Source organism: Cynocephalus volans, chromosome 7, assembly GCF_027409185.1.
Source record: "Cynocephalus volans isolate mCynVol1 chromosome 7, mCynVol1.pri, whole genome shotgun sequence".
NCBI lineage: Eukaryota > Metazoa > Chordata > Mammalia > Dermoptera > Cynocephalidae > Cynocephalus > Cynocephalus volans.
In genome coordinates, this window is record NC_084466.1 from 123,189,824 (window position 1) to 123,206,204 (window position 16,381).

The 16,381-nt window shown below is 38.6% G+C and overlaps 1 protein-coding gene across 5 annotated transcripts in view; it reads left to right on the top strand.

The window, feature by feature from the left end:
- The window catches only part of EXOC6 (exocyst complex component 6), a 205,165-nt gene that overhangs the window by 8,720 nt on the left and 180,064 nt on the right, over positions 1-16,381 (top strand). The window contains exon 1 of one of the 5 annotated variants that reach the window (XM_063101920.1): positions 4,051-4,181. The exons of 3 other annotated variants lie outside the window; for them this stretch is intronic. In XM_063101920.1, coding sequence (XP_062957990.1) covers positions 4,081-4,181 — 101 coding nt within the window. In that variant the 5' untranslated portion in view covers positions 4,051-4,080. Of the gene's footprint in view, positions 1-4,050; positions 4,182-16,381 lie in introns of those variants that run through there. One more of the 5 variants, XM_063101917.1, reaches the window with a different exon arrangement.

Consider the following 16,381-nt stretch of genomic DNA (forward strand, 5'->3'; position numbering starts at 1 on the left):
TTTTTCTTTTATCAAAGAGGAAGCTAAATGCTGGGCTACCTGGCTTACGAACAAGCGCCTGGTAATTCTAGTCTTCAATGCTCATGTTGATTGAGCTCTAAGCTAAACATTATACATATATTATCTCCTTTAATCCCCACATACTTTGGTGAGCTAGGGACTCTTATTGTCCATAATACACACTTGAAAAAACTGAGGCTTAGTCAAGTTAGGCAACTCCCTGAGGCCCAACATCTAGTAAGAGATGTGTTGGAATTTGAACCGAAGTAGTTAAAAGCCAGGCCAACGTAGCTGTACTTTACAGCCTCCTTCTGAAGGTGTTTTCCCAAGACAGGTTATTAGCCTACAGACAAGTGGCTTAAAGTATAAGTTGCTAATGACAGAGTTTATTCACCAGGCAAATCTTTACTTTGCTGGTTAGTTTCATACTGGACACAGAATTCATCTCCTGTCCTGCAATTCTTCCTGATGTATCTTTCCCCTCCCAGGAGTCCTAAGAGAGATTTTGGATGGATTTCTGGGAGTCAATACCCACTGCTGAAAATAACTCAACATGCATGTGCAATCTGCTTGTGTGTGCCCTCCTACCCACTCCCCCAACCTCCTGACATCAGACTGATTAAATCATTTATTCTTTGGGTAGGCTTTTTTTTTCTTTCACATTTATATATTCATTATATCTATGTTCATGGTTCAAATCTAGAATTAGGATATTTAGCTTTAATTTCTTAGCACAAACCTCCAGGTACTAAGGGAATTGTCAGAAGTCCCAGAGGGAACCAGCAGAAAGCTGTTTCAGAAGGAGAAGTGGTAAATGGACTTCCTTCCATCTTGAATGGCAGGGAAGATACTGCTGCTTATGTTGAGGTAATCTCTAGGGGCAGCTGTTGAAACAGGCCTAGCATGAGGACTGCCTACGCAGGGCTGACTCCCTGGAGCAGGGACATTTGGAGCTGGGTTTAGACAGATGGTGTCAGGATTGGCAAAGAGAAGGGAAAAGGTCTGGGAAACGCATGCTCAGGAAAGAAACGCCCCCACAGGAGACAGTTGCCCACATATCCTGCCTTCCTCCTCCTGCTTTACCCTTCAGAGTAATGGATTCAGGCCATGCACTTCGACTGAACTAAGATAGTCTGCCATTTCCTGCAGAGAGAACTTTGGAGGAGGGGATAAAATTTGCCCTCATTTTTTATGTTTCAGGTTCAGGTTCAAATTTTCAAAAGAGTTGTCTTCCCTTCTTGGGAGCTGAACCTGCAATTAGAGGGTGCTAACACAGGAAATGGTGTCTAAGTAACTGGAGAGGCAGTCAGCAAAGGAAAGCATTCAGTTTTTGACTACTCAATAAAAAACTGTTGGTATGAAGGGCTGAATCTCTATGTACAGAGATTGGCTGGATTCAAGGATAAGTTTTTAGATAGCCAGAGGAATAAGTGAAGTTTGTATCCTCTCATAAAAGTCTGTAAATATTGTTTCTCACACTGGAGCTCTTGATAAAAGGGGGCATCAGAGAATTACAGGTATCAGTCTGTTAGTGCTGTAGGTTTCTATTAAGGCAACTGAATACAACCACATTAGAATATATTCTATTTAATGTCAATATATAAAGAGCAAGTTTGAAGAAACTAACATTTTACAGTTTGATGTTGTTCTAATTCTTAATTACTACCAATCACAGATTAATCAAACTCCTACCTTCTGTTCAGACCTGTTTGAAATGCTCCTTTCTAACTCATCCTGAACTCTATCTAATGGCTTCTGAGCTTCAGCATTTTTTGGTTTCAAAACTCTTTCGGCTTTCTCTCAGCCATGTGTAGAACTCTATGAGGAACTATAGGAAGTTGCAAAAATTTTTTAAAAAGTCATCTGAACTCAAGGACCTTAACATGGTGTGACAGTGCTGGTGGATTTGGGAAGAGATTTTCTGTACCTGCATATTCACGAAGCACAAGGGTGGGATTATTCAGAGGGGTCTGGATTCTCCTGTACCGCCAAGACAGAGGAAACGGGGGTGAGCTTATGATGTCTTGCTGGCTTGTGATGGGGTTTGTTGGTGGAATGAGTAGTTGGATGTAGCAGAGATTTCTTGGTCTTTCCAGGCAGTGTACACTGAGGTTCCCTGCGGACCAAGTGCTCAAAACAAACAAAGCCCACAAATTATGAAACAGAATTAATCAAAACAAGTGCAAACTATTAAAACAGCTGCTGCAGGAGTGATTACACGTGCTACATTGAATTTGTAGTCACTGGAGAAGGCTGTGATTAGTTAGGGGAATTTTTATGAAGCAAATAAATGTTGAGCTGAATTTTCCCAGGAGGACAGAGATTCCAGATTAATAGGAAGGAGGGCATTAGTAATGTTGATAGGACTCTTAGTATGTGTGGCAGGCAGAATAATGGCACCCCAAAGATGATCACATTGTAATCCCTGGAACCTGTGAATATGTTACCTTACATGACAAAAGGGATGTTGCAGATGTGATTAAGATTAAGGATCTTGAGATGGATAATTATCCTGGATTATATGGTTGAGACCAAAGTAATCACAAGGGCCTTTAAAAGCAGAGTATCTTTCCCAGTCTGGGTCAGAGTCAGAGGGAGATGTAAGTACAGAAGAATGGTCAAAGAGATGTAATGTTGCTGGCTTTAAAGGTGGAGGAAGGGGGACATGAGCCAAGGAATGTTCCTCTGGAAAGGAACACGATCGTGCTGACACCTTGATTCTAGCCCAATGAGACCTGTGTCAGACTTCTAACCTACAGACTAAGATAATACTCATACACTTGAGTTGTGTTAAGCTACTAATTTTGTGGTAATTTGTTACAGGAACAATAGAAAACTAATACAACATGGGACAGTAATGAGGTAGACACTACCATTACTATCGAGAGATGGGAAAACAGATATAAAGGGATTAGTTTCTTGCCCAATGTCACACAGCTGTGAAGTGACATCAAGCCAGGAATTGAGGACACTTGCCTTCAAATCTCATGTTCTTAACTATTAGGCAATACCATGTCTCAGGATTTTTGTGAGGAGAAGGATGGAGGTCGGCTTCTAGTAAAAGCTCACTGAAGGGGGTGAGTTACACAGTCGGATAGGAAAGAGTTTCCTTGACTCAAAAGGAAGCTCAAAGCCCTGGATTAATGGAGACCAGAAAACAGTTGCCCTTCAGGCTGGGTTCACACTCTGTTCCTGATTAATCTTCCTCAGCCGCTGCTTTGATCATGACAAACTGGTTTACTCAGCGTCCCACAAACGTGTCATTAAGCAGGACTCTTGGATACCCTGGTGTGTTTGTCCAAGCCACCCGCCTCACTTTCCCACCTCTCTGCTGCCCACCGCCTTTCGAGAGCGCTCACTCCTCCTCATCCCCGCTACCGCAACCTGGGGACACTTGTGTTCAAGGACTTTGGCATGAAATCACACATTGCCCTGGGCCTCTTTTGTATCTTTGCCATCAAGTGTCTTAACTTCTCGTCATTTAATTCTTCTGGCATTTATAATTTATTTCCAAGTTGACTGGCGTCGCTGAACTCCCTACGGCCAAGGACATGAATCCACCCAGAGCGGTTGTCACGGTCGTCAACGGGGATCTTTGTTCGTTCCTACAATAGATCTTACTGCCACACATATTTTTCCTTTTCGTGAGGGCACGTTTTCCTTCCGCTGACTATCACTCGGAGTACATCAGGCCTCCTTGTCAAACTTTCCCGTAGCTTTTTTTTTACAGATTGAGGGTGATTATTGGATTGTCCACCTCTCTCATAACGATGGCATCCCCAGCGCGTAACAGAGGGTCTGACAGACAGAATACAAGAATATATGATAAAACCAAAAGCCAGTCACTAGACGACAACTAGTTTCAGGGGAGAGCGGGAGTCGACTCCGTTCCCCGCCGCCGCCGCCAGCAGCACCTCGCCCTCCCGCAGGTGCGGGGCTCCGCGCCGTGTCGCGCGCGCGCGCGCCGCCGCCTCTCCCCGCCCGCCCCACGCCCCGCCCATTCGCGCTCGCGCCGCCCGCCGCTCGCCCCCGTAGTTCGCGCGGCGCCGCGCTTCGCCGGCTTCTCAGCTTCCAGCCAAGATGGCGGAGAGCGGCGAAGGTCTGGGCGCAGTCCCGGAGCACGAGCGGATCTTGCAGGAGATCCAGAGCACCGATACCGCCTGCGTGGGGCCCACCCTCAGGTAAAGCTCTCATCTCCCAGGGACTTCGGGCCGCCCGCGCTGGCCGGTCCTCAGGAGTGGGGCGTGGCGTCCGCCGCCGGCCGCGCGCGGAGCGGCCCGACAGGTGGGGCGCGCGGGGGCGCGCGGGAGCGGGCTGGGGCGTTCCCGGGTGACGGGATCCGGACCTGGGCCCAGACTGGGCAGGGAGAGGGGCTGCACCTGTGGGAAGGGAGTTGGCGCGGCCCGTCTCAGCCTCGGGGGCTGTCACCTCGCAGCCGATGGGTGTGGCTGCCGCGGCGTCTCTGACTCCTGGAGCCGCGGCGCCGCCCCGCGTTCGCTGCCGGCCCCGGCCGGGGGTTGCGAGGACACGCCTCAGGCCTGCTCCCGCTGGTCCCACGGCGGGGCTGAGGGCCGCTTGGCCGCTTGAGTGCAGGGGATGGAGGTTAACTGCGGCTCGCGGGACCGAGGTGCCATGTCGCGCAGGTGGAAACCCTGGTGTGCTGGGCAGCCGCAGGCGTCGGAGGATTGAAATCGAGCAGGAGTCGCCCGCACCATTCTCGCCTCGCGCGGCTGGAGTGGGCGAGAAGGGCGCGTGGGCTGGAGGGAAGGAGCTGCGGCTCAGAAACAGGCTGGTGTGACCGTGAGCTCACCCGGCAATCCTTTCTGGAGACGGGGAAGCTTTGACTTATTTACGAACATTTCATTAATTTTGCATTAATTTTTCCGTTTATTTTAAAACGGACCTCCACCCACTTCTTTGAAGAACAATACTGGGTAATGAATATTCCATGCTCAAGTGAATACCTGTTGCCCTAGTAGAATATTAGCCAGGCACTGTAGTGATCCATTAGATTAGGATAGGAACTCGCTTCAAAAATAAATTCATCTTAAATATAAGGTTTCATCTTTCGCAGGGATGACAATGATAAGTGAAATTATGATTCGCTTAGGGAACTTGAGACTGATTGTGCTTTATCATTAGTATTCTTTAGGATACACTTCCTAGAGATGGAGCGGGCTATGGTTTGTGGACCTGTAGATTTAGTATAAAGTGAAGCCAGTTCAAGTTATGTAAAATACACTTTGCCTTGACAGTCAAGAGACCTGGGTTCTTGATTTGCCGCTGAAGCCATGGGCAAATATCATCTAACTTCTCTGGACCTCGGTTTCCGTATTTGTAGACTAAGGAGAAGGATATTTAGATGCCCAGAAAGCCCAGAACATTAGGGACTGTTCACTGCTGTATCCTTAACACCAAGTGTGTGATAGGCACGTTATAAATTTTTGTCACGTAAAGTTCCTCCTATGATATGATAATGCATAATTAGTGCATTTCCTTAATTTTCCAACATAATTATTTCTTTTAAAAAACTCTCTACATCTGGTAATGAAAGTAAAAATCAGATTAAGAGGAAGCTTTGTTTTCCTTGCTGCATCTTGAAACGGAAAGATTACAGTATGTGGTATAATTACTAGAGTAGTCCATTTTTGAAAATAGTATTGGTTATGAAGGAGAAGCTTCATCTTGGGAAAATGTGCCAGGCAGTATCCTTGAAAAAAGATGTAATTAACTTAGAAAATTTTGAATTATATGAAGAGACTTTTGGGACACTCACAAGCAGAACATATGTATTCATGGTGTTATTCTATTCTCTTTTGCTGTGCAGTGGTGTCACCTGCTCACTTTGTTGGAATCCCTTTCTTCTTCAGCAAATACCAGTGACTCATGCTTATCCTATGTATATGTATATATACACTTGTCATCTCTCATTTTCAGGCAGACTCTTATCATACACACATAGAAGGTACTGCTAGCAGTCTTTTCTCTTGAACAGTGTTTGTTTACTATTTTTTTCCTAATTTTTTTAAGGTTTGTGTATTAGGCTGTTTCTGTTGCTTGTAACAAAATACCTGAAATGGGTGTTTTATAAGAAAATGAAATTTATTTGCTTACCATTTCAGAGTCTAGGAAGTCCAAAGTCCAGGGAACACATCTGGTGAGGGTCTTGGTGTGGTGACAGTGACCCAGGGGTCTCACATTGCAAGATGGTGAAAGTAGGGAAAGAGAGAGATAGCTCCTCCTGCACTCTCCTTTTAAAGCCCTCAGATCCATGCCTGTGGCCACCATTTTTAATCCATTCACTAGGCATGGTCCTCAGAATCTAATCACGGTTTCAAGGCCCCACCTAGCGATTACCATAATAGTATTACCCACTCTCCTAACATTCACAGCGTAGTTTAAGTTTTGGGCGGACATTCAACACAAAGCAGTTTCACTAAGTGAATTGCTAATATTACATTTTTGAAAACCTTTTGTTATGGAAAAATTTAAGTGTTTAAAAGTAAAATAGTTTAATCAACCACCATGAACCATTGTCTAGCTTCAGTTCAACCCCAGGCCCGTCTTGTTTGATCTTTTTATCTGTCTACTCTCCCTTATCCTGGATTATTTTGAAGCAAATCTAAGACATCAATTCACCCATAAATATTTCAGTATTAAGGTTAATTTTTGTTGTTATTTCCTAATTATTTTTTAGCTGGACTGTAGACTTGTATTATTATTATTTTATTTATAATATTCTCAGTGGCAGAAGTTTTCAGCCTGACCTTTTCCTGAGAAGCATGTGGTATACTTTCCACAGGACTTGGCATATAATATGGTTCTTTGATCACCATGGAATTAAATTAGAGATCAATAATAGAAAACTATCTGGAAAAAATTTTAAATGTTTTGTCACTGAATAACACCATTGTGACTAACCCATAAATCAAAGAAGAAATCAAAAGAGAATTTAGAAAATATTTTGAACTGAATGAAGTGAAGACAACATATTTGTGGGATGCAGCTAAAGGAATACTTAGAAATTTATAGCACTGAACACCTCTACTAGTAAAAAACAGTTTCAGCTTCTAACTTAAGAAACTGGAAAAAGGAGCTGGCCAGTTAGCTCAGTTGGTTAGAGCGGGACCTTGTAACACCAAGGTCAAGGGTTTGGATCCCCCTACTGACCAGCTGCCAAAAAAATTTTTTTAAAAATAGAGAGAAACTAGAAAAAGAAGAGCAAATATAACCCAAAAAGAGTGGAAGAAAGGATATGATAAAGATCAGAGTGGAATTCAATGAGTTATTAAAACAGTAGAGAAAATAAGTGGAACCAAAAACTGGTTCTTTGAGGAAATCAATAAACTTGATAAATCTCTGGGCATGGAGGGGGAAGAGAGAAGATACAAATTACCAATAACAGGAATGAGAGGGTAAATATGACTATATATTCTACAGTTGTTAAAAAGGGTAATGAAATGTTATAAACAACTTCATGCCAGTACAGCTTAGCAGAAATGGACAAATACATTGAAAGATACAAGCTATCATAGGCAGAAGTAGATAACTGAATAGCCCTGTATCAATTAAAGAAATGGAATTTGCTGTTAACAGCCTTCCCTAGAAAGGAAATTCTAGGCCCAGATGACTTTATGGGTGAATTCTACAACATTTAAAGAAGAATTAATACCAGTTCTACAAAAAACTCTTGTAGAAAATTGAAGAGGAGGGAATATTTTTCCAACTCATTTTGAGGTCAACATTAACCTGATACCAAAACTACACAGACATTGCTAGAAAAGGAAACTGTAGGTCAGTATTCCTTATAAACATAGATTTAAACACTTTAAACAAGATTTTAGCAAATTAAATCCATGTATCTATATATGTGTTTAATATATAAAAAGAATGTATATGTTATATATAAAGTACATTATGATCAAGTGGGGTTTATTTCAAGAAAGCATGCTAGCTTAACATTTGAAAAAATGATGGTAACTTGTTCATCATATTAAACTAAAAAAGAAAAACTGTATAATCATCTCAATAGATGTGGAAAAAGCATGGACAAAATCTAACATTCATTCCTGATGAAAAACCCTCAGAAACTAGCAATGGGAATTACTTAGCTTGAAAAAGAGCATTTATGAAAAATCTATAGCTAACATTGTACTTAATGGTAAAAGAGTGAATAATTTTCCTTTAAAATCAGGAATAAGGTAAAGATATTCATTCTTACCACTTCTATTCAATACTACTAGAGGTCCTAACTAATAACTTAATGAGGCCATTAAAAAAAAAGCATATAGTTTGGAAAACCACCTTAATTTGCAGACAGTGTGATTATCTATATAGAAAATCCTGTGGAATCTACAGAAAAGCTACTAGGACTAATAAGTGAGTTTAGCAAGGTTGTAGGATCAACATGTAGGTTGTATATGTTGATCAGGTTGTAGGATACCTGATCAACCTGCAAAAACCAATTGTACTTTTAGCAATGTACTATCAGAAATTGAAATTTAAAAATTGAAAGCCTCAAAAATATGAAATACTTAGGGATAAATCTTGGCAAAAGATGTGAAAGACTTGTGCATGAAAATGACAAAACATTGCTGATAGAAATTAAAGAGGACCTAAATAAATGGACACATGCTGTATTCATGGATTGGAAGACTCAATATATTAAGATATCAATTTTCCCCCAACTTGGACTATGGATTCAATACAATCTCAATTAAAAACAGCAAAATAAACGTTTACAGAAATCGATAAGCTGATTCTAAAGTTCATATAGAAATGTGAAGGACCTGGAATAGTCAGACTAAGAAAAAGGTGAACAAAGTTGGAGGACTTAACACTACCTGCTTTTAAGATTTGTTACAAAGTTACAGTAATCAAGACAGTGTGGTACTAGCATCAAGACAGATAAATAGATCAGTGAAAGGAAATGAAGACTCCATAAATAGATTCACACATGGCCAATTGATTTTCAACCAAGATGAAAAGGCAATTCAGTAGAAAAGGTAGTAATTTTTAGTAACGTTGGGGGAACAATTGATCCATGCTTCGCATCATATTTAAAAAGCAACTCAAGGGCCGACCCCGTGGTGCACTCGGGAGAGTGCGGCGCTGGGAGCGCGGCAGTGCTCCCGCCGCGGGTTCGGAACCTATATAAGGATGGCCGGTGCGCTCACTGGCTGAGTGCGGTGCAGCCGGTCACAAAAAGACCAAAAAAAAAAAAAAAAAAGCAACTCAAAAATGGACTATAGACCTAAATGTAAAATGCAAAATTATAAAACTCCTGGAAAACACAGGAGAAAATCTTTGTGACTTTGAGATAGGCAGAGATTTCTTAGATACTATTCCAAAAGCAGAAAAAAACTGATAAACATGACTTCATCAAAATTGAGAACATCTGGTCTTCAAAGAGACTGTTAAGGGTATAAAAAGGCAAGTCACTGACTAGAAAATATTAGCAAACTGCATATCTGGTAGAAGAATTGTGTCCAGAATGTATAAAGAAAGTCTTTGAGACTGAATAATAATAAAACAAACAAAAAATGGGTAAGGGATTTGAACAGACACTTCACAAAAGAAGGTACACAGAAGGCACATAAAAACATGAAAAGATGCTTCACATTAATCGTTAGAAAATGCAAGTTAAAACCAGTGTTAAACCACCACACTATTGGAATGTCTAAAATTAAAAAGACTGATTATACCATGTATTGGTGAGGATATGAAACAACTGTCACTGTCCTACACTTCCATGGGAATTTCATAGATGCCATTTATCGGGTTGAGAAAGTTCCCTTCTATTCTCAGTTTTTTGAGCGTTTTTATTATGAAGTTATGTTGAATTTTGTCAGATGCTTTTTTAGCATCTATTGAGATGATCATGTGGATTTTGCCCCTTATTCTACTGATATGGTGTATTACATTAGCTAATTTTCAGATGTAAACTAACCTTGCATTTTTGGGTCATAGTGCATCATGTATAATTCTTTTTATATGTTCCTGGATTATGTTTGCTAGCATTTTGTTAAGGATTTTTGCATCTATATTCATAACAGATATTTATCTGTTGTTTTTTTGTGATGTCTTTGGTATGAGAATACTTCATAGAATGAGTTGGTGTTTCCTCAATTAAGATGAACATGTGGGTATTTTCCCCCCTTTGTTCTCTTCATGTAATGTATTACATTGGTGGATTTTCTTATTTGAACCACACTTGCATTCCTAGGATAAATCCTGTTTGACCATAGTGTATAAATCTGGCTTTGGTATCAGGGTAATGCTGACTTCATAGAATAAGTGAAGAATTGTTCCCTCGTCTTCCACTTTTTGGGGGAGTTTGTGAAGGACTATAGTTAATCTTCTTTAAATATATGGTAGAATTCTCCAGTGAAGCCATCTGGCTTTTCTTTGTCAGAAGTTTTTTAATTATTGATCCAATTGCATTACTTGTTATAGGTCTATTCAGATTTTCTGTTTTTCTTGAGTTAGTTTTGGTAGTTTGTGTCTTGCTAGGAATTTTGTTTGTTTACTTTAGGTTATTTAAGTTGTTGGTATACAGTTGTTCATAACTTTCCCTTCTTACCCTTTTTATTTCTATAAGGTAGGTAACATCCTTTCTTTTATTCTTGAGCTTAGTAATTTGATTCTCTTTTTTTCTTGATGAATCTATCTAAAGATTTCAGTTTTGTTGATCTTTCCAAAGAACTCTCTTGATTTTCTCTATTGTATTTCTTTTTATTTCATTTATGTCAGATCTAATCTTTATTACTTCTTTTCTTCTGCTTGTTTTAGGTTAGTTTGCTCTCCTTTTTATTAGTGTTTTATGATGGGCAGTTAGGTTATTGATTTGAGATCTTTCTTATTTTTAAATATATACTTTTATAGCTATAAATTTCCCTTTAAGCATGGCTTTTGCTTCATCTCATAAATTTTGGCATTGTGTTTTTTCATTTTTATTTATTTCAAAGTATTTTTAATTTTCCTTGTGGTTCCCCCTCTCCTTGTTTATTTAGAAGTGTGTTGTTTAATTTCCACACATTTGTGAATTTCCCAAATGTCCTTTACTTATTAATTTCTAATTTCATTCCATTGCAGTCAGAGATAATAGTTTGTATGATTTCAACCTTTTAACATTTATTGATGCTTGTTTCATGGCCTAACATATGGTCTGTCTTGGAGATTGTTCCATGTACACTTGAGAAGAATGTGTATCTTGTTGCTGGGTGGAGTATTCTGCAGATGTCTGTTAGGTCTAATTAGCATAGAGTGTTTTTCAAGTCTCCTATTTCCTCTTTGGTCTTCTGCCTTGTTGTTCTCCCTATTATTGAATAATAAGTAGTTTTTGCTTCATGTCTTTTTGGGCTCTATTGTATATATGTTTATACTTGTTATATATTCCTTTGTTTGACCTTTTTACCATCATAAAATATCTTTCTTTACGTGGAGATTTGTTTTAAAGTCTATTTTGTGTGGTATTAGTATAGCTACTTTAGCTTTCTTATGGTTGACCATCGCTTGATATGTCTTTTTCTGTCTTTTTTTTTTTTTTTTGTCTTTTTACTTTCAACTTATGTTTGTCTTTGAATCTAAAGTGTGTCTCCTGTAGATAGCACATCATTGGATCTTATTTTTCTTATTTTTTATCCAGTTTGACAACCTGTACTTTTTGGTTGGATTGTTTATTTCATTCGTATTTAATGTTATTATTTATGTAGTTGGATTTACACCTGCTATTTTACTTTTTGTTTTCCATATGTCTCATTTCTGTTTTGCTCCTCTGTTCCTTATTTTGGCAGGTTGCTGGAATAAGGATCCCTCTGTTCCTTTTTTACTGCTTCTTTGGCACTAGGTAAATTGTTTTTAGTGTAACATTTTAATTTAACTATTTTTTTTTCAGTATTTTTAAAAAGTTATTTCTTAATGATAGCTTTCAGAATCTACTTTAGATTTACTCTAAATAAATTCCAATGAGATTTAGGAATATTACTCCTCTATAGCTCTGTTCCCTCCTTCCTGTTTTTGTGCTATTATTATTATACATCTTACATCTATATGTTATAAATCAAACAATACATTGTTATAATTGTTACTTTATATAAATTTTTGTATTTTAAAGAAGCTGAGAGCAGAAAGGAAAGCAAGTATGTATTTATAGTTTGTTACACTAACTTTTTCTTATTTACCATTTCTGATTCTTTTCATTTGTTGATAGGATTTTAGTTGTCATCTTGTGTCATTTTCTTACTCCAGTACAGCTTTGCTCCCACCTATCTCCTTTGTGGGGTTACTGTCAATTGTATTACATTTATATGTATTTTATGCCCACCAATACAATTATGTACATACTGTTTTATGCAATTGCTTTTTAAATCAGTTAAGAGATGAAAGAAGAAGAAATATGCATTTATAGTGTATATTATAATTACATAGTTACTTTTACTGGTGCTTGTGTGTGTGTGTGTGTGTTCAAATTGCCATCTGGGCTCACTCTTTTAATCTTCAAGAAATTCCATTAGTATTTTTTGTAAGGCTGGACTGTAGTAACTAATTGTTTTTGTTCATTTGGGGATTCCTTTATTTCACCTTCATTTTTGAAATATAGTTTTGCTGGGTATAAGATTCTTGGTTGATTTTTTTTTTTCTAACACTTTGAATATGTTACCCCACTGCCTTCTGGCCTCCATTATTTCTGATAAGTCAGCTGTTAATCTTACTGGGGCTCCCTAGTATGTGATAAGTAGTTGCTTTCAAGATTTTCCCTTTGTCCCACATTATTTTTACTATGATCTGTTTGGGTATGAATCTCTTTGTGTTTCTTCTTAGATGTGTAGATTAATGTTTTTAATCAAATTTGGGAAACTTTTAGTCATTATATTTTCAAATATTCTCTCTGCTCCTTGCTCTTCTCTGCCTTGGTGCTCCCATGACATGTATATTGGTGTGCTTACTGGTGTCTACATTTCTTTGAGGCTGTATTCATTTTCTTTATTCTTTTTTCTCTGTATTCTTTGGATTACATGTATCAGTCTGTCTTGAAGTTCACTGATTCTTCCTTCTGCCAATTTTCATCTACTGTCAAGACCCTCTAATGAATTTTTCATTGATGTTACTGACTTTTCAACTCTAGAAGTTCCATTTGGTTCTTTTTAAAATAACTTTTACCTTTTTATCAATATTTTCTATTTGATGAGACATTGTTATCATACATTACTGTGCTTCCTTAAGCATGGTTCTTTTTAGTTCTGTGAACATAGTTAGGTAGCTATGAAGTCTGTTAAATTTAACATCTGGGCCCTCTCACAGGCAGTTTCTGTTGCCTGTTTCTTTTCCTATGTATAGGTCACAGTCTCCAGTTTCTTTGAATGTCTCATAATATTTTTGCTGTTAAAAACTGGAAGATTTACCTAATATATTGTGACTGTTGATATTGATTTCCACCACCCTCTGGAGCATGTTGTTGTTTGTGTGCTTGTTTGTTTGGTGGCTTGTTTGGACTGTTCTAGTCAAGTATATTTCCTTCACAGTGCAAAGCCTCTGATATTGCTCCTCAGAGAGTGCAATCTTGGCATGTACACTATCAACCTGGAGTGACAGTGGTTTTATTAGAGCTCTCTTTGACTGTTCCGTTTCCTGATCAGCCTGTTAAGCTTTCTGCCTCTGCTGTATCTCACTCAGCTATTAGATTTCAGTAATTGCTGGCTGATTGCTTTTTTGTTTTCAGCAATGTCTTGGGGCATAAGTTGTTTCACAGTCTGATCCAGTTAAATTTGGTGCCTTTGCAGTGGTAGTAGTTTGGTTTTTGTTTTGTTTTGTTTTATTTTGTTTTCTTATGCAAGTGATTTATTGAGGGAATACTTCCAGATGAATCCTGTAGGAATGGGAGAAATAGGACAAGTCAGAGTAGATCAGCAAAGCTGTGGGTTCAGCTGAAGTCTAGCCTTAATCTAACTACAGGGGAATTCTAGAGTGACATCACAGAGTTGTCTCACCTTGCAGCAAAGGGTCTGAGCTTTTACCACCACCTACAACTATCTCTTATTGGCTGCAGGCTGCTCTGTGTGTGTGTGTGCGTGCGTGCGCACATGTGTGCGTGAGTGCATGTATTTGGGGGGCATAACCTTCCAGGCATTACTGTGTGGAGGGCCTCTTACCTGCAGGTCTGTAGACAAGGTGGAGTTGTTAGTCCTTAGCATCTGGGAGGTAGGTGCACCACCAGGTAAAGGTATCTACTACAAACCCCAGCAGCTAGAACATATCCAGCCACGTCCTGTTTAATAAGTGTCAAAGGAATATGTGACATAACTTTTTCATTTATCTCTCTATTTTGCATTTATTCTTGGGTTAATGATTTTTCCAGTGGATCAAATCCCCTAATCTTCCCTATCTTGGTTTTTTATTTTATTTTGAAAATTTTGTAATGCATCATACTTTTTTCTTCCTTTTAAAGACTGAATAACAGCCCATTGTGTGTATGTGTATGTATGTGTGTGTGTGTGTGTTGTGTGTGTGTGTGTGTATTATATTACAGTGTGTTTATCCATCATTCATAAGTGGATATTTGTGTATTTTCATTCTTTGGCTCTAATGCTGCTATAAACATGAGTGTACAAATAAATACCTGTTCTAGTGCAGTGGTAGTTTTTAAGGCCACTCTCTGAGGTTTGTTCTGACTGGAGGAGGGATTTTCTTCACATTTTCTTTCCCTGATTCTCTTTGGTAAACATGCTGACTTATGGTTTAGCTTGTTTTTCTTGTGGAGCTAACAGCTTACAGCCAATTGTTTACTACCAAAATCTTCATTGTTTTTGAGAACATCTTTATTTTTGAACTTCCCCATTGTTTATCCTAAGTAAAATCATTTTCTTTGGGGCGAGTTTTGGAGCCCTTTGTACTTATCATCTGCCTGTCCACCTGGGTATAATCTCTGAGCCATTGCTCCATATCTGGGGATATGGACAGTGGCCTCCTCTTGAAGTGACACCCTTGCTTTAAGAGTATGGTTTGGGTGGAGTGGTAATCTCTGGTCTTGGCTTGCCTCTCACAGTGTGGAGCCTCTGTCCTCTGAGTGATCCAAAATGAGGGCAGTTGGGACCCCAGTATCCATGGCTGTTGGAGTCTGTGGTAGAGTGTCTGTTCTGTGACATCCTTCTGGGGGTGGGTGGATGAAAGGGGATTGGGTGGGAGAAAGGAGCTCCCGTCCTCTTGGCTGTTTTTAAATGAATCAATCAGTAAATATTTTTTAAATGTCTCAGTTTTAATTTTTAATGGGTAAATATTGATAGTTATAATCCACATAACAAAAGCCTTTTGGAGTTCTCAGTAAGTTTAAGAGTGTAAAAGAGAACAAAAATTTGAGAACTACTGCTTTAGGATAAAACTACTCTTTTTCCTGGAAAAACACAGTTGTATTTTGCTGTCACTATTTTTCCTAGTGTAATCTTAATCACTGGTAATGATTATAACTTTTAACCAAACTAATTTATACTTCACATTGAAACACTGGGGTAGAACAGTGAGAACAGTGTTGTACACAGCATTTTATCAGACTAGCGGAACTCATGAACACCACTTCCTACAGCCACAAACATCCCTTTTACACCTTAAAGTGACAAAAATGAACACTTTCATTAACATGTCCCAAAACTATAGCCTGTGTATAGCATATAAAAATAAGAAACAAAAGTGTATATAAACTTAATTATGTTTAGTAATCAGTCTTCTAGGATTCTGTTGTCCTTCAAAATTAACTAGGTGTCCAGTGATTTTCTAGTAATTGATTTATCAAGATTTTAAGTTACCTAAGGATTTTTATAAATTATTTTCAAAGCATGTTGTAATAAAAAGTTTGCCAGATTAATGATTCAGTTTATTCAAGTACCTTTTTCATCATTTTAAATGTAATGTAGGGTAATGCTAATTTATTTGGTCAGTAAACCTGTATGTGTTTAGGACAGAAAAGTCCAAGTAGAACAAAATGATTAATCAGGAACAAGAAATAGCTACTTCTTTGAACTGAAATTATCAAACTAGGCTTATTTGCCAAAGTTGTACCTTAATTATGTGGACTTGGGTTTTTAAAATGTTTTTGAGGTAATTTTTGTTAAGAATTTTTTGGAAATCTAGCACATTTAAATATCAAAAGTTCAATTTCCTTGTTATCTGGGAATTTTACAAATATTCCATATATAAAAGCTTATTTATATCAGTAAGCCAGTCAGAGCAGAGTCCCTTTAGCTCAAGAGACTTTATAATCTAAAATATTAATACTCTCTGGAGATAAATGTTTTTACACAGACAGTGAGAAGTAAAAGCCTTTCTGAACTACAGATGAAGAGCTTTATAGCTTTGTTTCTTTAATTTTACCCACAGGTCAAGAGACTTA